We start from the raw sequence: 26,646 nt of genomic DNA, 5'->3' as shown, positions 1-26,646 counted from the left end.
AACATAGATGGCATAAACACCAAAATACATGAACCTCACACAATTCATCAAACAACAGAACATACACATTGCCATCTTACAAGAAACAAAACTACACAGAACACAGAAAACACCGACATTTCATAACTTCACCACCAGTCGACAAGACCGGGCCGACAGCGGTGGCGGTGGACTCATCACCCTGGTACACAAATTCATCAACTTTGCAGATACCAGTGCACACACAAAGTCACTTCTTCCCCCACATGACACCACAACAGAAATACAATCAATTAAAATAGCACTGGTAACAAATCACACATAACAATCGCTAATACATACATTCCCCCCCAATCGTCCCCCACAGTACCACACAATTACTCTCCACAGATACACCACATCACTAACATACCCAACATCATCCTGGGTGGTGATTTCAACGCCAAGTCGTCGGCCTGGCATGTCAACAACCCTGACACAGACAGAGGGCTGGTACTACAATCCCAGACAGATCATCTCTTCATACTAAACAGTCTAGACCAACATACCCATATCCCACACCAAGCCCTCTTCCTCCCATCATCTCCAGACATCACCTTCTGCTTCCCAAATCTCGCCCCCACTACATCATGGAGAGTGGTCACAACCCAAGGTTCTGATCACCTCCCAATCATCATCACTACCAAAACCAGAATCACCCCGGCTGGCCACAAACACACATACACTAATTATAAGAGAGCCAACTGGGAGGCCTTTGTAACTGAAACAGAACAACATTTCGAAATACTAAACAGTACACCCATCACAAACATCAACACCGCTGTGAACACTTTCAATACAATCATACAAAACGCAGACAAAAGACTCATCCCTAGGAGGCAACAGAAAGAAACACAACCCCAGCTGCACACTAGAAATTCAAGGCCTCATCAGACAACGGGACACACTGCGACACTCCCCAACACCCCATACACAAGACACCATACAACAAATACAAGAACTCAACACTCAAATAAACAATAAAATATCAGAACAGCAAACACTAAACTGGAAAAATTACCACCAAACACTTGACCACAAAACAAACATCAGTAAACTCTACAAAGCACTAAACAGCATCACACTTTCCAACAGCAACACCACACAATCACACGCTGCCATCACAACGACAGACACCATACCCTCAAACAAACAACAAGCAAACACTCTCATCAATCACTTTTCACAAGTCAGCCATCTAAACCCCCATCCCGAAGACCGACGTATCATCCGACGTAAGAGACAGTTTCCCACAGACCCAGACTACGCACCTTTCACTTACAACCAGACGAAGCACATCATTAACAACCTCAAGCACTCATCTGCCTGTGGACCATACAACATAAGCAACACTGAACTTAAACACCTAGGACCATAAGGCATACAAGAACTCACCAACATATCAAACTGCAGCTACTCACACAACATAATACCCAACATCTTGAAGCATGGCAATATCATCACTATCCCTAAACCCAACAAAGACCCTACGTAACACTCCTCACATCGCCCCATCACACTCCTCTGCACCCCCTCTAAAGTCACTGAACGACTGGTACTACAACTAGTCGCACCTCACATTCCCCTAGCCCAGTCACAACATGGCTTTAGGCCACTACACTCCACAAACACCCTTCTTACAGACCTTACAGAGAGAGTTTTTGATGGCATGAATTCAGCTAGGCCACCACACAGAACGCTCCTAGTCACACTAGACATCAGCAGAGCTTTTGATGCCATCCCCCGTCACAACCTCACAAACAAAATACTCAACACAAACATGCACAATAACACAAAAAGATGGCTGGCAAACTACTTAGCAGGCAGATGTGCACACGTAACACATGCCGGTTAGTCTTCTAACATCAGAAACTTCACAAACGGCTTCCCCCAAGGATCTGTTTTGTCCCCTACACTCTTTAACCTATACATGCACGACGTACCCACACCCCACACCCCACAGATACACATAGCTTCCTATGCAGATGATATAACACTTACATGTACGCACCAAAACGCAAACACAGCTGCACACATCATTCAACCTTACCTCAACACACTACACGAATGGTTCACCACAAACAGGCTCGAAAAAGCCCCAGCCAAATCTACAGGCCGACGACTTGGCGTTGAAATCACCTTCTCACAAACCCCCAGTAGAACACAGTCACATCCCACTCCTCACCATAATCAACACCCCCCTACCACACACACACCCAAAATCCTTGGTGTAATATACAATACATCAATGTCATTTAAACAACACATCACAAACATTAAAAATAAAATAACACCAAGACTCAATCCTTTGAGGTCACTTGCCCATACAACATCGGACACAACAAACAAAACCACCACCACAGTATACAAACAATACATACGTTCAGTGATGAATTATGCAAACCCTGCCTGGGCTTCTAACCTCACCCAAACACACTATAACACTCTACAGACCATACAGAACAAGGCCCTAAAAATAATCACAGGCTGCACAGCTACTACACCCACAGACCACCTACATCAAGAAACCAAAGTCCTCAAAGTCAAGGATCACCTAGACATGAGAGGCACCCAGTTTCTTGCTGCAGCCTCCACAAACCCACAACACCCACTACAGTACATGGCAGCACATCCACCCACACCAAGGAACATCACAACAACACCCAGCACACGATACCATACACAAATACTGTCATCTCTCCCCCTTCGCCCACCTCAGACCAGCTTCCAGAAGCATATCCACACTCAGATCACTCGCCGCTCCATTCAGTCACTGAAAGACAACACACAGCTGGATGCACGGCCTCCTGACATCCACCCTTCTGAATCCTATCTTCCTTGTGAGGACAGGGTCCACCTGGCCAGGCTGAGATGTGGGCACCATCCAGCACTCTTAAGCTACCAGAAGAGGCTGGACGACTCCGTTGCTGATGCCTGTCCAGGATGCAACACAGCACCCCATACTATTAAGCACATTATGGAAGACTGCATTGCACACAATCACCTACGCCAACAACACAACATACACTCTTTGAGAGCTCTGTGGGAAAGCCCGGTCTCGGCCATGGCCTTCCTAAGGGACTCGGGGCTGTTCGGCCAGACTGCCTATGGAACGACTACTACTACTACTACTAGTGTACTTCAGCCCTACTTCCCCACAGATGCGGCAGATGGTGAACACAATCTACATCAGCGGGTACTCCGTCTCCCTCCTGGCCCTGGCTATATCACTCGTCATCTTCTGCTACTTCAGGTTAGTTCAACTATGTGTGTGTGTGTGTGTGTGTGTAATGACAGATTGCAGTATATCATCAGGTCGATTAAAACGAGTGGGGGCTCATAGCCACGTGGCCGCTGCGGATCTAAAAGGTGTGACAGCACCATATATAGTGTGGGAATCCGAAAGGAAACATCACTATATGTGTGGTGCTCTCACACCTTATAGACCACCAGCAGCGGTGAGGTGGCTGCGAGGCCTAGCTCTTAGAGTGTTTAATTGACCTGATATCTATCTATCTATTATAGATAGATGCATAGATAGATATATAGATATAGACACGCATACAAAGAGGATGTCCCACGAGTTGACGTACCAGCTTCAGGATGTGATTCCTAGGGTCATTCTAAGACACAAATATATCATGAACAAATCTCGGATTCACTACCATTATGAATTCAAAGTATTTAAGTTTGAATGGTGGTAATAGGTAACATACTGTATCCAATTCCACCCTGTGTTACCGCCTTCCATACTCTTTATTACTTTACTGTCAGGTTTGACTCTTCATGGAGCACTGTTTTATTATTGCTTGCAAATTCTCAGTAAGAATATGTAATGAAGAGTACAGAGGATGGTGACATAGGGTGGAAGTGGATATCCCATTACCACAATACAGATTTAAATGCCATTTATTACACAGCTGTAGTGAATGCAACATATTTTCTTTGAACATGTATGTTTTACATTTATCCCAGGAGTCTCCTCCTGAAGTTAATACTTCAATTACTGGAGCACTGCACAACATACTTCAATTACTGGAGCACTGCACACCTGCACAACATATATATATATATATATATATATATATATATATATATATATATATATATATATATATATATATAGACAGATAAAATCTTTGTTCTAAGGCGTCGTTTATGTTAATACTTTTGCTGCTGTCATGCCTTATGTATTTTATTCCTTTTTCGCTGAAATCTGTTGTGTTTTATTTGTACTGCCTTGACGTCATTTGTATCACGAGGCTTGGTTTCATTTTTTATTCATCTTTTTTTCTCGTCGTCGTGACGCTTCATATAATATAATCTTTCTTGCCGTCAGGTCATTTACATACCAGTTCTTGTGTGTGTGTGTGTGTGTGTGTGTGTGTGTGTGTGTGTGTGTGAACATAATAACTTAGTAACGATTTCAATCAAATCCGGTGGAAGGGTGGAAGTGTTCAAGGTAAGGCAAGAACAAAGGCATTCAATTTTGAGAACAATCAGTCTAAGGTCAAGGACACGGGACAAGATAAAAATTTGGCTTGTACGTGTGTTTGAAAAAAAAAAAAAAAAGAAGAAGTAATTTTTAAAGGTTTTGATTTGTTTTAAATTAATTTTGAGGATAATATTCAGCATCAGCCAAGAGGTGACTTTTTTTTTTTTTTTAACAATAGGTCAATGGTCAAGGTCACACGCTAAGTTCAACTTAAAACAGTTTTCATCCAATCTGGACCAATCTTTGTGCAAATGTTCAAGCTAAGCACGGATAGAAGGATTCGATTTTGAGGACAATGAAAGATCAAGGTCACAGGGAAAGATCAAGCGTCATGGTAACATGGCACGATCATCATAAACAATTCTTAGACCGGGTTTTGTGAAAGTAATTAAGTTTTGACAACAACCCGCCAAAGCTCAAGTTCACTGGATAAGGTCAAATGTTCGACCTTATAAATTAAACGTTTTTTTTTTTCTATTTCGACCAAACTTTGTTGAAAGATTCAGGGTCTGCCATGAATGAACAGAACTGATATTGAAAACAATATATCAACTGTCAAGGTCACAGAACAAGGTCAACTGGACTGTTTTAAACCAACTTGGACCATGCTTAGTGGAAGGGTTCATGGTCGGGCAAGAATGAGGCACTGTAAATCGATCTTTCGAACAATTGATCAGTGGTCAAGGTCAGATGGCAACCTCAAATATTCGGTGCACAAACCACTTGTAGGGTGCGTATGTTGCACTCTCTGGGTTCCTCCCCCTCCTCCTCCTCCTTCTCCTTCTCCTCCTCCTCATCATCATCATCATCATCATCATCATCATCATCGTCATCATGATCATTATTATTATTATTATTATTATTATTATGTTGATGTACGGGCGAGCGAAGTGAGGGAAAACACCACTTCAGGCAAAAACTGTCGCGTGAAAGTCTTGTCTCAAGTGGCTTGTAAATTTTCCTGACTGAAGTACACCAAAACTGTGTTGCCTTCTCAGCAGTTTAACCAGTGTGGCATGGTGTATCATTTTCACATTGCCATGAAGATTGCCTTCCAGAGAAAGCTAGACTTTTCCCCACTAAGAGCAAACTATAATTGAAGACGCCCAAACCTATCCCTTCTGCAAGAACAATGCGTCATCCCCCCCCCATGACCATGTGGCCAATCATGACATGCCGTACCTTATTGAAGCTGTCATGCAAATTACCTTACGTTGGTACCAGTCATTTTCCAAAAAGAGCCAGATGTAGTAAAAAAAGGCCAAAAATACAATCTTGCTCGTTTGGTCACATTCTAATGGTGTGGAAGTTTTTTTTTTACCATTATTATTCTTGACGTCACAACATATCATTGTGTATTTAAATCCTTTCGCAATTGCTCCCTGGTTACTTTACTTACAGACTCCTATAACTTACTCTCGCCAGGATAAAATCGTCTGGCATTAGATGGAATAAAGTTCTAAAGTTGTCCCGACCATGAGATGGTAAACAGTGACAGTATTAACACTCAAACTCTATAACGTATTCTCAGCTAAGTAAAATCTTCACGCGTTGGATGTATGGTTGGGTGGGTGAGAGTGGGACACGAAGATGTGAACATCCAACTCATCTCGAGAAAAATATTCCCCTTCTCCCTCCAACTCCAGCCACGTGTATAACACATAGCACCAAAGCTGTTAAATTTTAGACACTATCAAAACTGCAGCTGGTTTAAACGCATTGTTTGAAAACTTATGTATTTCATACTTCTTTATTTTCAACCATGCGATGAAAAAATATGTAAAAAATAGAGTATCAAACAGCACGCAATGTTTGTTATTTATGAGAACTGTAAAGCAACAGAGGCTCTATGGACATCCACAGAAAGTTAATGAGAAAGCAATAGGTGCCACCTAAGTGACATTTCTCAACATTCGTCACCACATTGCTAAAGAAAAAAAAAAAAAAGCACCAAATCAGCAGTAAGATTGTGCTCTCTCGGATATTATTGAAGCTACAACCGACCTACACACACCGTTGGAAGTTCTCAAAAATTATTAAAACTACCACAAACCTTCGACCATGGTATGAAAGGTTATGTAACAGCAGTAGATATTATTTAAGGTGCTTTTCTCAAAACTCCCAGCATAGTGCTTAAAAGTATTAAAATGAAAAGCAGAATTGAGCAAAAAAGCTGAGTCAGGTGCTTCAACAGGGGCGTACCTAAAGATTTGGGGGCCCGGGGGGCTAGGTTCTTTGCGGGGCCCTCAAACTTATCTAATATCTCACTCAGGATTGTCGGGATGATAAATAATATTTTTAAATATTAACACAAAAGCTTATAAATTATTAAGGGTTTTTTGGGGCCCCCTCAATTGGGGGCCCGGGGGACAGTTTCAAACACCCCCCCCCCTGCCCCCCTCAGGTACGCCACTGTGCTTCAACCAGCTTTTTTTTTTTTTTTTTTTTTTTTTTTGGCATAAGAGTTCAAAGCCCCTAAAGAGTTAGGTTGCATATTCTGAAACAAGATAAATTATTTCAAAGTATGCACTCGTATCAGACAATCAGGACGGCGCAGTTCACACTGTCTTTTGCCTAAAACAACAACAAGCTTACTCTCTCGGGCACATTACACACCTTCAGGTGTGGACGCTTGTAACTTCCTTTTATTTTTGTTGTGGCTGGACGATTTTGTTCAATGTGGGAAAGCTCCCTAGCAGTGAAGAGGTTAATAGAGGCAATACTTAGCCCCTTCAAAGTGAAGTCTTTTCTACACCGATTAATATCGTATGTAAGTTGCAAGATATAATATAAAGGACGTCGTCGTGGTGCATAGGTTAATACTGAAAGGGATAATCATCATCATCATCATCATCATCATCATCATCATCATCATCATCATCATCACCATCATCCCATTCCAACTATTATGAATGGAGTGGGCAGGATCTATATCCAGGGAAGAAAAAAACACCGAAGTGGGATATCCATCATCATATTTCCCACAGGCATTGGTCCATTGATTACTTGCTGCTGAATTTAATGCCTTTCACATTAACAGATCTCTAATAACATTGTGAACCGCGCCATGTTTATTGTGTCGCTTCGTGTGTGTGTGTGTGTGTGTGTGTGTGTGTGTGTGTGTGTGTGTGTGTGTGTGTGTGTGTGTAATAAATGCCTCAAATACTTGATCTGTATAATATCTCTATTATCACACATGGTGTCCACGTTTCCCCCACTCTCCCCCGGCCAGGTCGCTGCAGTGCACCCGTATTCGGCTGCACAAGAACCTGTTCGTGAGTTTCGTGGCCAACAACAGCCTGTGGATTGTGTGGTACCGCGAGGTGGCCGCCAACCCAGACACACTGCTGCAGAACTCGGTACGTTGCACACACACACACTCTGCTGTTCAGTACTATAGCCACCTAACTCCAGTGACTTATAAATTATTCGCTCTTACTACCCCTTCACTATTTCATTCAACTTTCGAGACTTTTCGAATAGAATGGTTTAGTTACAGCCTCCATTAACACCTTCACTTGGCCAAGCTGATTAATGTCATCTGGTGGCAGTGGGAATGGATTACTAACACTTCTTCGTCGGACTGAAAGGGTTACCACATCAATCAGTGGCATATTTAATTCTTTCCTTCCTGCGACCATTTTTTTTGTTTTTTACTTCATTCTTCACTCCAGTGTCACATTTGTCATTTTATTTTTGCTGCCTTCTGTCGAGTCTGTATCTTTTAGAGAGAGTCTTAGAGTCAGCGAAAATAGATAAAATCTTCACAAAACCATTCATTAATAAAAGTCCTTCCTAACGAATAAAATCAACACAGGGTAGCAACACTAAAATAAAGCAAAAAGTTAGTGGATTTAATGAGTTATCTCTAATGTAGTGGCCATGTGGTTAGCGAAGTAAGATGCTGTCCGAAAGGACAGCATCTTACTTACAGGATGGGGCAGGGAACGGTTTGATTATTTAAGTATCGTTGGAACAAATTCCACACGAACAGCAGATAAGTAATGAAAGTACTCCTGCTAATATTATTACACAAACTCTTAATTAAAAGCTCCTGAATGGATTCAGAATGAACAGTGGATATTTGCACCAAAGTGGTGACATGTGAAGGGGCGTGGCATGTAGGGGTACAGCTGGGCCTTAGGTGATGGACTGTCATGTCTATGCCAGATACAAATAAAAACTCCTGTTTCATATTCTCGTCAGTAAACCCTGTAGTCAGATGATCCATTTTTTAAGCATGCTTTTCCCACCATTAGACGATTTGTTTCAGGTTAAGAGAAGTGTTTTGAATTTAAGGAGTTCGATAATAGCCATCATCAACCTTCTCGGTGCAAGAGATCGTTGTAAGGTGATTGAAATAATCTCCTGATTGTATGATTATAGCAGAAAGTCATCGTAGTGATGGTGTGGGGAGTCTGCCTTGTACTTCATCCTTAGCAGTTTATTTCTGCAGACAACACTTCACTCTGGTCTTGTTTTATGTCTGTAGCCTTTGCCGGTGATGAAGAGGCAAGAGTAACAAACAAGAGAGTATTTAGGTGTAATATGAACAACAAATTGGAATGGGAAAGGTGTAGTGTTATGTGTACAACCCATGTCGCTACTGAAACGAAAAGAATAACTTACAAGACAGTGTTTACAGTAGGTGTAATGTGAAGGATAAATCGCTAAGAAAGAGGTGGCAGAAGCCTTCTGAGTTCACGAGAATATGCCCCCGGGACTCATTTTCATATTAATAAAATAAGCAGGCGTTGCCTGAAGCTGAATACAAGAGTTATTCTGACAATTAGAGAGTTAATTACACCATCATCAACATAATCAGGCGTCCATAATAACTCGCAGGTGTTTTTAATGCCAGGAAGAAAGAATCAAATGCTGGAAGACCACAATATTGCTCCCTCCGAGAAAAAAAAAAAAAAAAAAAGTCCACATTCAAAGTCGGTTCACTTCGAGATCCCTGGACACACTGACTTTAAATGACCGGAGGTCATAAGCAGTAGGAAATACAGATAAAGGAAGACAGTTCCAGAATTGACCTGTTGTATACAAAAAAGACGAGGAGTCACTATTAACCCTTGCAAGAGAGGTGGACAGAAAAGGGATGAGAATTTGCTGCCAGACGGGTGCTACGCTCCCGCCGTAATGGTGGAGGAGATAGCTTCCTTTCTGGTCGTTCTATGGCTGCTGTCGTAGACGGCCATCGTTCTTCTCCTAGATCTATCAACAGTGGTGTTCCTCAGGGCTCTGTCCTATCACCAACTCTCTTCCTTTTATTCATCAGTGATCTTCTAAGCTGTACATCTAACCCTATCCACTCATACGCTGATGACTCCACCCTTCACCTTTCCATTCGGTTCCCGCAACGCCCATCTCAACAGTTACTTCAAGAAACAAGGGATGAGGCTATGGCACACCTAATGTCTGACTTGGCTCATATCTCTGACTGGGGTAAAAATAATATGGTTGTCTTTAATGCATCTAAGACTCAGTTCTTACACCTATCAACCCGACAAAATCTTCCACAGGTATACCCACTAATGTTTAATAATATTCAGATTAATCCTGCATCATCCTTGAACATGCTTGGGGTTTCATTTACTCGGGACTTATCTTTGGAAAGATCATATTACATCTCTTTTAAAATCTGCTTCCAAGAGATTGGGTGTGCTAAGCCGACTCCGCTCTTTCTTTACCCCTGCACAATTGTTGACTCTATACAGGGGTTTTATCCGCCCCTGTGTGGAATACAACTCTCATGTGTGGGGAGGCTCCCCACATACAGCTCTTTCTCAGTAGTGTTGAGTAAAAGGATTTTCGTCTCATTAACTCTACTCCTCTTACTGACTCCCTTCAACCTCTGTCTCTTCGCCGCACTGTTGCATCTTTATCTCTTTTCTATCGCTACTTTAATGGTCACTGCTCCTCTGAACTGTCTGCTTGCATTCCTCCACCTCTACGACGGGCGCGTAGCACCCGTCTGGCAGCAAACTCTCATCCCTTTTCTGTCCAACTCTCTAATGCAAGAGTTAACCGTTACTCCCAGTCTTTCATTTATGCAACAGGTCAGCTCTGGAACTGTCTCCCTCTGTCTGTATTTCCTTCTGCCTATGATCTCCAGTCTTTCAAACGTAGTGTGTCCAGGCATCTCAAAATGATCGGATCTTGAATTTGGCTCTCTATTGTATTTTGTTTTTCTCTTGGAGGGAACTGTTACTGCGGGCTCATGCCTTTGGTTCCTTCTTCCTCGCAAAAAAAAAAAAAAAAAAAAAAAAAAAAAAATCTGAGGAGCAGTGACCATTGAAGTAATGATGGGAAAAAAATAAAGATGCAACAGTGCCGTGAAGAGACGGCACTTGAAATGACTAAGAAGAAGAGAACTGACGAGATGAAAAGCCTTTGACTCCACCTTGTTGAGAAGAGCTGTATGTACTGAGCCTCCCCACTCACAAGAGTTGTACTTAACACAGGGGCGAATAATACCCGTGTATCAAGGCAACAACTGTACAGGGAAAAAGAAGGCACAAAGTCGGCTTAGCACAGATAATCTCTTGGAAGCAGATTCTACAAGAGAGGTAATATGATTTTTCCAAAATAAATCCTGAGAGAATGAAACCTCAAGTACGTTTAATGATGATGCAGGATTGACTTGGATATTGTTAATAATTAAGGAACATTCTTGCGAACGATTAGGACGGATCGAATGATGTAATACCTGAGTCTTCGATGCATTGAAAACAAGATTACTTTTGCCCCAACCAGAGATATAGGCCAAGTCAGACATTAAGTATGCCATAGCCTCATACCTTGTTTGTCGAAGTAACTGCTGAGATAGACGCTGCAAACGCAGAGGAAAGGTGAAGGATGGGGTCATCAGCATATCAGTGGATAGGGTGAGAAGTGCAGCTTTGGAAGTCATTGGTGAATATAAAGAGGAGTTTGTGATAGGACAGAACCCCGAGGAACACCACTATTAATAACTCTAGGAGAAGAACGGTGGTCATCTACAACCTGCAGCTATCGAACGACCAGGAAGGAAGCTAGAGATGAAAGCACAGATGGAAGGATAGAAATCATAAGAGGGCAGTTTGAAAATCAAAGGTTTATGCCATACTCGACCGCCAGTCTTTCAGTACAATGACATGCTTTCGCCGAAGTCCCGAAAGGAGGATGACCAGGAGTATGAAAGGAAGGTGTGAAGATCGCCTATGGAGCGTCCTTGGAGGAATCCATACTGACAATCAGAAAGAAGGTTATGATAGGAGTGGTGGTTTAATTTTTTTTAAAGAATAGATGAAAAATAACATAAAAATTGAAATGCAGGATGTTAAAGCAATTGCTTGAGGACTGGGAATGGTGACCCTTTTTGGGAAAGGCTAAATCTGAGCAAACTTCCAGCAAGAAGTAAAGGTACAAGTCAACAGACAATAATGTAATAGTTTACTATGGTAAAGTGTAAGCACAGAACCACAAGGACAACAGGAAGGACCCCATTAGACCCATATATCTTGTTTGTATCGAGCGTATTGAGCCCACTAAAGGCAGGAAGTACATCAAATAAAGACATTTTAATGTCAGTCATGAGGAAGTCGGGGGGAGGGGAGAGTTGAAAGAACAGCACTGGAATCGTTTAAGTTGGAATTGGAGGAGAAAATGTGAGCAAGTACCGGTAGATCTGCTTTTTTCAATAGCAGTTACAGAACCATCAGAAGACAGGAGGGAAGGAGGATGAAATAGTGTTGTGATAATGGTTTTTGGCAAGGTGCCAGAAGGAGCGGGAAGAATTTGAGTCGGAGAGTTCAGAGCATTTAGAATGAATGAAATTATTCTCAGCAGAGTGAAGAACAGACTTCACACGGTTCCAAGCAGAGACACAATTGAGATGAGATTCGGGGGTGGGTTGAGGATGGTAATTTTTGTTGACTTTCTTCTTGTGGACAGCTTTAGAACAGGTGTGATTAAATCAAGGAATTTTTTGCATTAGTCACTGGATAAGAGAAAGGAATGTATGCGTCTGTGCCCAAGAAAATAACCTCTGTAATGCACCAGGCACACTCAGACGACTCTCAGTCATCTATGCAAAAATCATTCCAGGGAAAATAAAAGATGTACTCCCTGAGCACCTCCCATTTAGTAGCTCCAAAGTACCATAACCGCCGCATCTTTGGAAGGTCTACAGGTCTTACTGGAGCAAGAGGAAAGGTCAAGGTGATAAGATTGTGACTGGAGGAGCCCATCAGAGAGAAAAGACTTACAGAGTAAGCAGTAGGATTTGTTGTAAGTAAGAGGTCAGGTATGTTGCAACTCCCTACAAGGCAATCAGGGATATGGACTGGGTGCTGTATAAGCTGCTGTAGGTCATTAACCTCCATCCGCCAGGGAACGTACTGTATATACACATCACATTCTGGCTTCCATGGGCCTGCTGTGTAGAGGCTATATGCGGAAGTGGCTTCCCATCACCAGTTTGAACTGGCTGCCATTTCTTCTCGCCACCAGAGGGTAGGGAAGGAGTCCCTCTATACCACACAGGTGAGAGTCAGCTTGTCTCTTGCCTTTGCCAGGTGTACAACACTTTCTTCAGGTTCCTCTTTGTCTGATTCCGTGTGCGCCGCATGTAGCCAATTGCATCATCCACCCCTGCCAAGCCTCTTTCCAAGGATACTAGAAAAGGGCTCAGTGATAGTGCCATAAGGCATGCCTTGGATGCAACATTGTCTAGTTTATCTAGTAGTGGAGTAAGTTATCACACTGAGAGCAAAGCCATAGTCGGCACAGCGGGTAGATGCACAAACACTTCCTCTCACGCACTGAAAATTAGTTCTCTTCCTCACGTCATTACTTATCAATGCAGGGATCTGCAGACCTGGGGATACTTTCACTCGCAAGAGGAAGAGTTTTGAGTAAAATGGTAATTAATTCGTTTCCCTCAGGGCTATACATCCCGATTTATTAAGGTTTGAAAACAAGCAATTTTCAGCAGTTTCCGAGAAATTACCTGTATTGAGGTGATGACTGCATTAAATATTGCCCTACGTGTAGGGTTTAAGGATTAGAAAGATGAAGATGCATTCACCAGGTGAATCAGTGAATGGAGAGGAGAGCCATGTGTGGAAGTGAACATTGAAATCACCTACAGTAGAATGAAGAGTTCAGCGAAAGCCAAAATTGACAGGATGTAATCCATCTTCGAAGTAAGATAGTTGAAAAAATTTTCAAAGTTGGTAGAATTAGGGGATAAGTACACAACACAGACGTATTTAGGCGAGATTAATGAGCTAGACAAATCCAGAGAGCAGAGAATTCAGAGGATTTAAGTACAAGAGCACGAGAGCATAGTACGTTGTTGAGTACGTAAACACAACAGCCACCCTTGGCTGTGAGTGAGAATAAAGTAGGAGGACACAGAGAAACATTTGCTATCTGTCGCCTCAGGCAGCTGAGTCTCAGTAATGTTTAGAGGAAGAGAGGTTGCTTTCAAAAGGGAGAAAACCAGAGGAAATGCCACAAACGTTGCAGAAATGAATACAGAGTGAGTCAGACAATAATTCCATGAATCTCACATTGTCATATCCTGGAAAGGGTCGGAGGGTGGGCATCTTAACCCCTCCCCCTTTGGGGACTCCGAGACTGGGTTTTGAGACACTATTTTTGCGGAATTTAGAAAAGAAAGTGGTGTGTAATGTGCATGTAGTTTGGCGTTGACTGTTTTAGGGCAATGCATAGGAGAGTATGCTGGCCTACTCTCTGTGTTACTGAAACGCTTAAAAAGTTCAGCAAAGGGGGATGGTCTGATGTTAGCTGGAATACAATAGTGGAGTTGTTCCGACCATGAGAGAGTTGCGGTGACAGCACTGGCACTTTCCGGCTCCTATATTTTTCACTTGATTGAAATCGTCTGACTTAATTGGAATAAAACACTTCTGTAAAATAAAGCATTTTCTGCTTTTGTAGTACATCTGTCCTAAACGACTCCGCACGATGTCGCCATTTTCTGGATCTTTATTTATTTTTTAAAATTCAGTATGATGATGTTTTTTTTGTTTCAGTTTGAGTTTTTTAGCCATGTAATATAATGATGCTTTTCTATCCACCACTAATTCATCTCTTCTAACCTGTACAATACAATGACGTCGTTTCAGTGTATGGGTCAGTTATATCAGCGTATTTAGTAGGGCAGACAGGGTCTAGTTGTGACAATTGTTTTATTTTCCTCATTGCATCATAGGTTAACGGTATAATAGTCCATAATGATTTTTGTCTGGAAGAAGGATAATATGTCCTTTTATTAATAATATAGACAAAATAAACGAAAACATTTTTGCCATATGGTTATTTAAAGGTTTATAATGGCATGTCATTCGTCACAATTTACCCCAGATACTGGGCAACTTGTTACGCACCCCAGGGTAATTTGATATGAATGTTATAGAACCCAAATATGTCCATAATTATTCTATTGTCATTAACATGTGAATACAGGCGTAGTGGCATATTGGATGTAGTGTAAGTAAAATTGAATTATATAATTATCATGCATTCAGTCACTCATCACAACCTCTGTCAGTATCAATCATTCAGTTGTGCAACTGCTGCCATTCATTTACTCCACCACCGTCACCAGCACTCACTTAATCACTCACTTGTTCCATTTTCACTGTTTAGAAATAGACAGAGAGAGAAAGAAAGATAAATATAAAATAACTTGATTTATATAGACAGACTCATTCATTGATATAGATAGATAAAGGAATAAATAGAGAGTTTGAGACAGACAGATAGATATAGATAGATATATTAGGTAGACAGATAGAGTGACAGATAAACTGACAGATAAACACAGATGCCACCTAGATCTACATAAAGAATACCTTTACCAACACCGCTCATTAGCCATTATATTACTTTTATTTTACACTGTCCTGATCTGCAACACTTTTGCTGTATATGATTATTATCCATAACACGTTTGACTGCTACCTCCATGGCAGTCTGTTTTCCTTGGGTAATTCCAGACATGGTTAAAATGATTAGCTGAAAATATTGGGATAATTTAGTACAGTTGTTCTCGAATTGAGTAAATTGATACTGTAACAACTAACCCATAACAACCAAACCCAACACTCTTTTTCGGTACACTTGGTCATTGTATATTTATAAAAATGACTCCACCACCATAAACCTTTGCGAATTTCATAGCCTTTTCACCTGCTCGTATATGGTTCCACTCACCAGGTGACTCAGCTGCATCAACAAGTGACATTGATATATCAAAATAACTTTGAACATGGAAAAAAAATTTGACAGATAAAATATCAATTATTTTCCCGTAGCTCCTACTCAAGCAACGCCTTCAAGTTGCCACTTCAGGTTCTACCTTTACATGAAAGCTGCATAACATGGCGACGACCACTACTATGTCTATAGGATAATTATGGAGATAATGAGGGTGTAACAACTTGGACATGTAACAAATAGACCCGGTCTCCCCTACAGTTACACCTTCAATTTCAGGCTCAACACTCCGACATCTGTTACTCATAATCGAATGGTCTGGCATTAACTGGTGTAGAACACTAGAGCTGTACCGACTATCGGAGAATTAACGGTACCACTACTTAGCCTTCCAGGCTCCTATACTCACTTTCAGTTGAAAATGCCTGGCATTAACTGCGGTAAAATACGGGAAGAGGCGACCATGATAAGGATAAAATGCCCCAGGGATTATAATCCGATTCTGAAAGAACTCTCATGGTAAAGTTGACGGAATGGAGAGCTAGGCATCGGCATTAGTAATCAATCATGTTGGCAGCAGTGGACAAGTGGAGTTAGAACTGTTTAAGCATCGTGTCACACAGGAGTGCCTATTCATTCCCGAAGTCGTAGTTGAGGCCTTGCTCAGCTGAGCCGGAATGGGAATTTTCTGTATGTCCATTTGTTTATCAATCTATTCATGCTCTGTTAACGGACCGCAAGTACTGACCAATTTTGACGATTGAGCTGTCAGTTGCAACCTCTCCACCTGACAATGTGTCCTCATCTGAGTGGTCGCTTCCCTCAGGCGAACCCCAAGGTCACAGTGACTAAAAAAAATATATATATAAAAGGTCATGCCCACAAAACAAATTTCTTTATATAGAGCAGTATCGGTATTAAGTTGGTATCACGGGAAGGGGCGTTCAAAATGCAGTAATACATGCTGTCATCATGATATTTATACAGCCCTGTAGAAATAAGCTTGGTACAAAACTTTTTAAATGATTGTCTGTCGCTGCCTTAATAAATGTTGGAGGTAGGCTGGGAGGTAGATGATTAGGTAACAGGTAGTTAAGTAAGGAGGCAGGTAGGGAGTATTACAGAATCTAAAAGGGTGTTTGCAAACGTGAGCTCAGCATATAACTAATATTTCCCTGCACACGACACGGATCATACAAGGCTTCATCTTTAGGACCCTAGCGTGTAAAGAGCTATAGTCGCGGCGCACGACTCTGAGGTTGTTATTATCGTACCCTGGCAACCTACCATTCAAAAGTGCGTCCGATTTCATATCATATTATACACGAATCATATTAATATGCATGAATATATTATACACGAATATTATTATACTTGAACATATTATACATGAATCACATGCGTCTCATATTATACACGAAATCAGAAGCACTTTTGAATGGCAGGTAGCCAGGGCACGATAATAACAGCCTCAGAGTCGCGCGCCGCAACTGTAGTAACTTTAGATCAGCGCCAGGGCCGGCCTTAGGTGCTGCAGGGCCCAATTGGGAATATTTTGGGTGGGGTTCCGAGGTTCCTAGTTCAAGTCTGTAGACTCATATAAATATAATTAAAGTCCAGTAAAGACTTTGTTTATATTATAGGAGTAGTATACTCGTCTTTATGTTATAATGTTGCCTCATCCTTTGGTTCTTCAGCCTGAGATTATCAAACCCATAGCTCTTTTCAGTTTTAAGCAATAGTTTACGAAACTCCATTTTCTAAGTCTTCCGAACCATCCCATCCAGTGGTGATGGTTCGGACAGAAGGGTAGGATGGTTTTGCTACAAGTATTACTTGGCATTTTCTTAAAATTATGTGAGTTGGATTAGCTAAAAACAAAAATTTATCAATTCAAAGTCATTTTTTCTCCTCAGGTACAAAATTAAACTTCTGAATCCAAATGAACCTCTTCATATTTGTTTATACATACATACATTATATATATATATATATATATATATATATATATATATATATATATATATATATATATATATATATATTCATTCCCTGATGGCTGTTAAGAGTTGTTTCACTATGTGATCATAATATAAATGTGTAAAAGAAGTAATGTTATCATTTGATAAGACCATGACTTGGTAATTGTGGGGTAATACCGGTAGTTCTGACCACTGAGCTCTATCATATGGTGGGGCATTCTCATGGGTAGCGCCGCGTAGTTTGTGTGCCCGCCGCCAGGGCCCATGATGTTTATGCACCACACCTGACGCCAGTGCCTTTTGAAATCAGCCAATGAATCTGGAAAATATAGTGCCATGGTCCACTGCACAGCCAAGATATAGTGCCATGGCCCACTACACAGCTTATGGAAGCAACAGCGAAACTGGGACATCAAGCTAAGAACAGTGTTCCAATTGCATTACCCTGGTGGAGGCGACGAGTGTGGTGTTTCAGTATGGTGGCTAAAGTCACACGCTTGTTGCAGAGATTGCCCCTCCATATTACAGAGCTCAGTGGTTCTGACACTGACGAACCATCCTTTTCCTAAATTGTCTTGATCATCCCGAATCTGCATAATTAAATGATGGGTACCCTCGAATTCCACATCAGAGAGTTTAACATCCTTTTTTTCTTACAATATCTTCTACATGCAACACAGATTCACTATCATAGTGCATAATTCGCTGCTCCAGATATATAAGGAGGTAGAGCTTACAATATACACTTAAATTACAACACAGGAGGTGCAAAAATAATATAAAAAAATCCGACCTGCATCGAAAAGTGTGGCGTTTGTAGGTCCATCTTTGACTCCAGGGTGTTTGGAGAGACCAATTCACCTAGAGTCTCACGCAGACACTGACAGTTAGTTATCACACCCTGACTTTGACAGACTTACAATTACCCAGCAGTATATGATTGGTCCGATTCAGAATGTGAATAAATAATGACACTAATGAAATGTCACAAACTTACTTTGTACCATAACGTCTAAAGAGTTCATAGATTAGGAATATACTGAATCATATTACATGCAACTCGAATAAATGGAATTATATGGTGATATTTTGTTTTATACTTATTTATTAAAATAGATTTGTACAAATTACATAAAATATGACTTGTTCACTTGAATGGCGAGAACTAACCAGGTTCCTATACTTACATGTCTAATGAACCAAGGTACGTATGAGGGTGATTTTCATGGCTTTAATATCTTAATGTATCCACCTTGGTTTATCAGGATAAAATGGATTTGAATTGCCAAAATAGTCATCGAATTTTCCACCATGGAAGCAGTACATTAGGTGTGCTAAGCCGACTCCGTACCTTCTTTACCCCTGCACAATTGTTGACTTTATACACGGGTTTTATTCACCCCTGTGTAGAATACAACTCTCATGTGTGGGGAGGCTCTCCACATACAGCTCTTCTCAATTGGTAGTAGTCAAAGGCTTTTCGTCTCATCAACTCTCCTCCTCTTACTGGCTCCCTTCAGCCTCTGTCTCTTCGCCACACTGTTGCATATTCATCTCTATTCTATCGCCACTTCAATGGTCGCTGCTCCTCTAAACTGTCTGCTTGCATCCCTCCACCTTTACGACGGGTGTGTAGCACCCGTCTAGCAACAAACTCTCGTCCCTTTTCTGTCCAATTCTCTAATGCAAGAGTTAACCGTATCTCCCAGTCCTTCATTTAAGCAACAGGTCAGTTCTGGAACTGTCTCCCTCTGTCTGTATTTCCTTCTTCCTATGATCTCCAGTCTTTCAAACACAGTGTGTCCAGGCATCTCAAAATGAACGGGTCTTGAATATGGCTCTCTTTCGTGGTTTTTATTTTTTTCTTGGAAGGAAAGGTTTGCAGGCTCCTGGCCTTTGGTTCCTTCTTCCTTGCATAAAAAGAAAAAAAAACATTCACGATTAAAGACTCAGAGTTCAAAACGTAATCTATATACTACTAAAATTCTCATTTGTATATATGTTTATCTGTTTGTAACCTCAAATTAGCTTTTTTTTTTTTTTTTTTTTATGTGTTCGACTCTGGGCATAGGCTTCACAGCCTGCTATCAACCTCCTACATACCATACACCACTTTACATGTCACCATTTCGGCACTAACACCCACCTTCCATATTGAATACATGCCAGGGCTGTCTCATGCAAGACTGGTGTATTGGTATTAGCAGGGGTATTATTACGACATGTCGGCGGGTCTTCTGGTAGATCAGTAAAGTCTGATTTCATGAAATTAAAATCTTTAAACTGTTCCCTGCCCCAGCGGGGATTTGAACCTGGGTCCGTCAGGACTGCAGGCCACCTCTCTACCGATTGAGACACCGCCTCCCCCAGTGGTGCATTACAGCCCATCAATTTTTGAAGCAATATACTTAACATGCGCCACTTTCAAGAATGTGTTAAATAATCGGATGCAATCGGCCTGCGGTTACCAAAAATGTTGTTCATAAACACATCTATATCTTATATTACACGGTAATGCAGCAGGGCATTTCATTAGAGTTTCTGCAGAGAGAGAGAGAGAGAGAGAGAGAGAGAGAGAGAGATTAAAGAATTTAAAAAAAAAAGGTGCAATCGGCCTCCGGTTACCAAAACCGTTGTTATTTAACACATCCAAATTTTACATTTCGCGGTAAATGCGGCGAGGAGATTCCTTGGAGTTTCATGTCCCAGCATATAGAGAGAGAGAGAGAGAGAGAGAGAGAGAAGGAATTTGTCTGCCTGTCCGTCTGCCCTGTACGGAAATCAAGGAGGATGCATATAGAGCTCTTTTAACAGCGCTGACAGGTGTAACTTCTTACGACGAATTTAAACGTTTTGAACGTGTACATTACATATGCTAAAGTGGCTCCTCTGATGGCCATTATAAATAATCACGAGTACTCAAGGCAACATGATGGAAATATGGCAGCCGATTACCGTAGAATTTTTTGCCTCAAAAACCATGTTATTTTTCCTTCCTTCCTCTTTTATCTTTCTGTCCTTCATTCTTATCTCTTCCTTCTGTCACAGGTGACTCTGCACTGAGTCGCAAGCCAGATGGTCTCCTGTACACCAGGAAACCATTTACTATCCTGGGTGGTAATCATATAACCAAATTATTGCGCCTGGTGGTTTAGTGGGTAATCAAGGCGCTCCAATCGGATTGAGCCTGTGCAGGTATATATCCAAGGGGTGATTGGGGCTTATTGCTCACGTAATGCCACTCAGGGATGAGTGTGACTGGTCACTGTCATCTTAAATGTCAGGGCCAACTTGCATAGACCCGAGGTTCTATGCTTCTCATGGGGAAACACAAAAGTAGATGATGATGATGATGGTGATGATTAGCTACAGCCAGTCGGCTGGGAGAACAGATTGATGGGATGGGTGGACAGGGTTGGTGGGTGCGTGTGTAGTGGGAAAGTAAGTACGTGGCGGGATTAGGTCAGTGGAGAATTATAACTCTGGGAAAATGGGCTCAAGCATAAAATGGGAACCTGAGAGTCTTCTTCCACAAGGAGTGGCCATCCAGGGTCCCAGATATTGTACAATCATAGGGTTTTACCCAGGCAACGCCGGGTGTCCCTTCTAGTAATTAAAATGGGATGGGGTTAGCGGCCTTCTTGCATTTAGTACTCTGGTGGAGTTAGCCCACACTTACCAGAAGTACACACCGGCTTATTGATTACCTTTTACGTCAACCACATAAACACGAAGATCCCTAAGAGATGGCGGCGGGGTTACCAAATGTGGCCCTTCCATATATACAAAATTAGGTGTGCTTGGGAGGAAGGACAACATTTGAGGAAGGGCAGCTTGATAGCGAGACAAGGTGACATAGAGGCAATTTGTCTGTGGTCGCCTCCTCCAGGATGTGTATGTGTTTGGCAGGGGGGGGGGAGGGGGACGAAGAGCTCAAGGGCCATGGAGAATACTTTTTTAGCACAATTGTGTGTGTGTGTGTGTGTGTGTGTGTGTGTGTGTGTGTGTGAGAGAGAGAGAGAGAGAGAGAGAGAGAGAGAGAGAGAGAGAGCTGAAGAGCAAGGAGTATACTGGAGTACTCTAAGTTCCCTTCCTATCCCCGAAAATAGGATGATGAACTGCGGGATAAGGGTAACTTTGGCCTACAGTCTACCCAGCACACGCTTAGATGAGTCCAGTGCTGCAACCACTACTGCTACTACCACTACCACATTATTACCACTGCTACTACCACTGATGATAATAATAATAATAATAATAATAATAATAAAATAATAATAATAATAATAATAATAAAGTTGATGTGCAGCTTTTCTTGTACTTTCAGAGAACACATGAACTCTGCACACCCAGTCCTGCGATATCCACACTGATCTGAAAGAATTACAAAATAACATTACAGCGTCATAAAGGGAGTCCATGATTGCTTGTGTATAGTGGGATGTCTGTCAAGAGTAGAGAAATATACTTGTTTATAAGAGGTGATATCTCAAGATACACTCACTGAGTCGTAATAGAAGTAGCAGATGTAGTAGTAGTAATAGTAGTAGTACAGTAGTAGTAGTGTTGGTGGTAGTGTTGGTGGTTAGAACTAGTAATTGCAGTTAGCGTACGGGAGTCCATTCTACAACATGTACTCTGATACCAAAGCGATATCACCCTTTCTTCCCCTATTTTGTATCCTTCATGAATTTTGGAGGGGGGGGTACCCCCCAAAAAAATAATGAAGTTTTTCTTTAGCTGAAGACTAAACGAACGTACCTGAGAAGTTCCGCTGAAATCCACGTGCTCACTCTCCGCCATATGTGATCGTTTTTATTTGTGGAGGGAGCTGACCCCAAGAATCACTGGGGGGGAGGGGTCCCCAGATGTTCTAAGATACCAAAGCCGTATCTGCCCTCCTTTCCCTGTTTCTGAGATTTTCTAATTTGGTGAGGGTTCTGACACCTCTAAAAATCATGGCTGGAAATTGTATGTAGTGGAAAACCTTCCGAGTAACCAAACGAACTTATCTGGAAAGTTCCATTCACATCCATCAATTGCCTAGGAGGAGTTAAAGCTTGCGCGCGCGCGCGCACACACGCACACACACACACACACACACACACACACACACACACACACACTGGCTAAATCTCGCAGAATGGTATAGGTGAGCTCTCGAAAATTATACCGCTCAGCCTCTCCAGATTAATAATAATAATAATAACAACGCGACACAGCCTGCGACCCGCCGCCAAATGGATAGCCGTCTCGGCTGAGCCATATGAGCTACTGTATACCAAGGAATTTCTTTTGCATCTTGCCAGCCACACCCTCGTTAGGCAGTTCACTCCGAGGTCGTGTTTGTATATTATTATTGCAACCATTACACGACTGTAGTCAGCTAAGGGAAAAAGTCTGGCAGTGAAGTGGTTATTGTATGATAAATCTACCCCCTCTAGTTCGAAAAGTCAAGTTCAGTGAGAGCGAAATCCTCTGGAGACAGCAAGAGCAAAATATATGCGTCATCGGACTGTAAAAGTAAATACATAATGCATGTCCTCACTCGTGTGTCGTGGCAGCAAGATTCGTGACTACACCAATTTATTACTGGATTTATTTTCTTAAACGATATTTGCAAAGCTGTAGTAAGTTGCACCACCAGGTGTAATTTTACCTTAGTTATTTGTCTGCGTAAACACTATCGTGTCTTTATATCCATGAGAAGGTTCGGAATAGATTTTTTTTTTTTTTTATGCATCTGACTCCGTACAAAAGCTTATGACAGGTCATTCCCAGAGATCCAGCAGTCCTCGTACGTACTGTACACTTATGATGTGTGTGTGTGTGTGTGTGTGTGTGAGGGAGAGCTGAAGGGTCGGTGAGTATACTGATGTACAGTATAATAGTGTGTGTGTGGGTGGAGGGATGTTTAATTGTTGTATGTGAATGTATCAGGTGTGTGGCAAAGTGGTCTCCACGGAGGCTCTTCTCTGGGTGTCAGGATGCTCCAATCAGGATAATTCGGCCGCAGCCCTGGTGGCACAGGAGGTAAATGGAGAAGGGATCCATGACTAACCAAGTACCGGAAAGTCTACAGCGAGTCTGCTGAGACTGAGGAAGATCAGCGTGAGGGTAGACTTATTGAAGAAGCTGGACTTGTGTATGAGTCAAGACCAGAGTTTATTGTTGATCTTGAAGGTTTACTAGGTGGCCATACAGCCCTAAGCAAGAATGCACGTCTTTCCCAAAAATACGGTAATGAATGACTTGACTCATGAGTCAGCCTCATTGTGGCTGAATAAAGAAGAGTAATCTCTCCCAAAGTTTGATATTCCGAATACCCCTTTGAGAGTAGCTGGCTCCAACTCCGTATCCAAGGCTTAGCTCAGGCTTTATAGAGGACTCTAAATCCTGGCTGGACAGTGCGTGACTGCAGAGGAAACTACACCCACCTCTGTTCCCACGTGTGCTGGCAACACCCGGGTCTTCTGCGCTGCTGCTGGTGTCGTCGCTGTATATGGTGCAGATCCATTTATTGCTCTCGGACTCGGAGGGTCAAAAGGGGTACACGTGTGGACGTAGGACGGCGGAAGGCCATGTCCAATATCCTTGTGTTCCCCATGTATTCTCTCTGGCCCCAGAGAAAATGGCCCTGGCTCACCTACGCTAAATCGGCACTGACGGATGGGTGGGAGACGCAAGTCAACAATTGCCCAGCCTTGTCTCTAGATTCTGGCCTATTGCTGAGGTTATACGGAAGGGCGGTATTCTTTTCGAACCGTCACAGATAAAACAGTTTGGAAGGAAGACATCTTCCGGCTGAAGGAAATAAGTACAGCTAACGAAAAAAAAAAATGGTCAGGTGATACAGTACACACTGCCAGGCTGTTAACTGCACCAACCAATACATAAATTATTTACAAAAGGAGAACGAAATAAAAGTTTCAACTTGATTAACTACATTTGACTATTAGTCTCGTGTCATTGCAACATGCCTTCCAGTACTACTCCTGATGGATATGTCATGCTGTCAGACAACTGTGTAAAATACAGTATACAAAAAGTGCTTTGGAGGCCATCATCACTAATCATCCAATCGATTTTGATCTCCACTTCATTTTCAAATTCAGAATTGTTGAGCCTTTCATGAACCTCTTTTGGAAGTTGGTAGACTCCAGTGTGGTAGCAGGGGGGTAAAATAAGGGCAAAAACAATATCCGACTAGAAAATATTCGACTAGAAACGAAATAGAAATAAAATCGAGTACCTAGACTACTCAGTTGCTTTTCCTTACCACACAGATGTCTCGCAACACTTATCACCCAAGAAAGAATGCTTCAGACCAATGTGACATATTAATAATAAGCAGTCTGGCTTGTCTCTGCCAGCGTTCCCCCCCCCCCTCTGCTACAATGGGGCAGTGGACGCACCAGAAGAAGGAAAGCATAGTTGTGATTGCTTGGGATGATGAAGACTCAACAACTGCAAAACTGCAGGTAAAATTATAGGATTAATGTCGGCCACTAAATAAGTAAAGACAGTGGTCAAAGCATTTGTATATTTTACAGCCTGTCTGGCAGCATGCCTCATCAAACGGATGCAATGGCCAAAAGCAAATGGTCGAATGTATTTAGTCAAGTTGGAATACTTTTGTTTCGTTCCCCTTCCATAAATAGAGTATTCTGTGTACTGACCGGTGCAATGCAAGGGCAGACGATGTTGACGGACTGACTTGACTTTTGTTTCGGTAGCGGTGTACCCTTTCAGCTTCAGGCCAGCTCTTTTTCCTACTCGTGGAAATGTGACCACTGTGCTTCACATTCTGGCATGAGAGATCACTGAGTGTCGTCTCTTGCATACTGCACCTTACATTAAGGGAAAATTAGAGGAGGAGAAGGAAGAGGAAGGATGCGAAGAGAGGAAGAAAGATATTCAGATGGAAATGCAAGGACCCGAGGAGAGGAAAGCAGGAAAAAAGTGGATGAAAGAAGAAATATCAGAGGCAATTAGAGAGAGAAGGAGAGGATGAGGAGAGAAGGTAAAGAGGGAAGAGAAGGAAGAAGGAAGATAATGAAGGAAGAGAAAAGGATAAAAATGTAAGATACAAAGAGAGAAATGGAAGAAGCGTTTGAGAAGGGAAAGAGGAGGGAGATGAAAGGAATTACTACAGAGAGAGAGAGAGAGAGAGAGAGAGAGAGAGAGAGTAGGGGGAGACAGACAGACAGAATTAAGCAGAGACAGACTATAAGACAGAGACAGACAGAATTAAGCAGAGACAGACTATAAGACAGAGACAGACAGAATTAAGTAGAGACAGACTATCAGACTGAGACAGACAGGCAGAAAGAGACTGACAGACAGACAGAAAGAGACTGAGAGACAGAAAGAAAGAGACAGACAGACAAACAGAAAACGAAATTAAAGACAGGCAGGAAGAGACTGACAGACAGGCAGAAAGAAACAGAGAGACAGACAGACAAACAGACAGACAGACAAACAGACAGAAAGAGACAGACAAACAGACAGAAGGAAACTGACAGACAGACAGAAAGAGACAGACAGACATACAGAAAGCGAAATTAAAGACAGGCAGGAAGAGACTGACAGACAGGAAGAGAGACAGAGAGACAGAAAGAGACAGACAGACAGGCAGAAAGAGACAGACAGACAGGCAGAAAGAGACAGACAGACAGGCAGAAAGAGACAGACAGACAGGCAGAAAGAGACAGACAGACAGGCAGAAAGAGACAGACGGACAGGCAGAAAGAGACAGATAGAGAGACAGACAGACAGAGGGGAGGGGGGACAGGGAAGAAAAGGAGAGAGAAAAGGACTCATACGAAAGAATATGAAGGAATTAGGTGAAGAAACTGAGACAGGAAGTACGAAGGAGGATGAGGAAGGAGAGAGGAGGAGCAAGGAAAGAAGGAA

At 42.0% G+C, this 26,646-nt stretch overlaps 1 protein-coding gene across 1 annotated transcript in view; it reads left to right on the top strand.

Annotated features, from left to right (window-relative positions):
• Positions 1-3,179: 3,179 nt before the first annotated feature.
• The window catches only part of LOC145401965 (calcitonin gene-related peptide type 1 receptor-like), a 73,341-nt gene continuing 49,874 nt past the window's right edge, over positions 3,180-26,646 (top strand). The window contains exons 1-2 of the mRNA XM_080274070.1: positions 3,180-3,271; positions 7,746-7,872. Coding sequence (XP_080130196.1) covers positions 3,180-3,271; positions 7,746-7,872 — 219 coding nt within the window. The remainder of the gene's footprint in view (positions 3,272-7,745; positions 7,873-26,646) is intronic.

Source organism: Coenobita brevimanus, chromosome 57 (genome assembly GCF_032717465.1).
Source record: "Coenobita brevimanus isolate Jiangsu-jjx chromosome 57, ASM3271746v2, whole genome shotgun sequence".
Lineage (NCBI taxonomy): Eukaryota > Metazoa > Arthropoda > Malacostraca > Decapoda > Coenobitidae > Coenobita > Coenobita brevimanus.
Note: the sequence above shows the minus strand (reverse complement) of the source record. Positions and strands in the feature narration are given on the sequence as shown.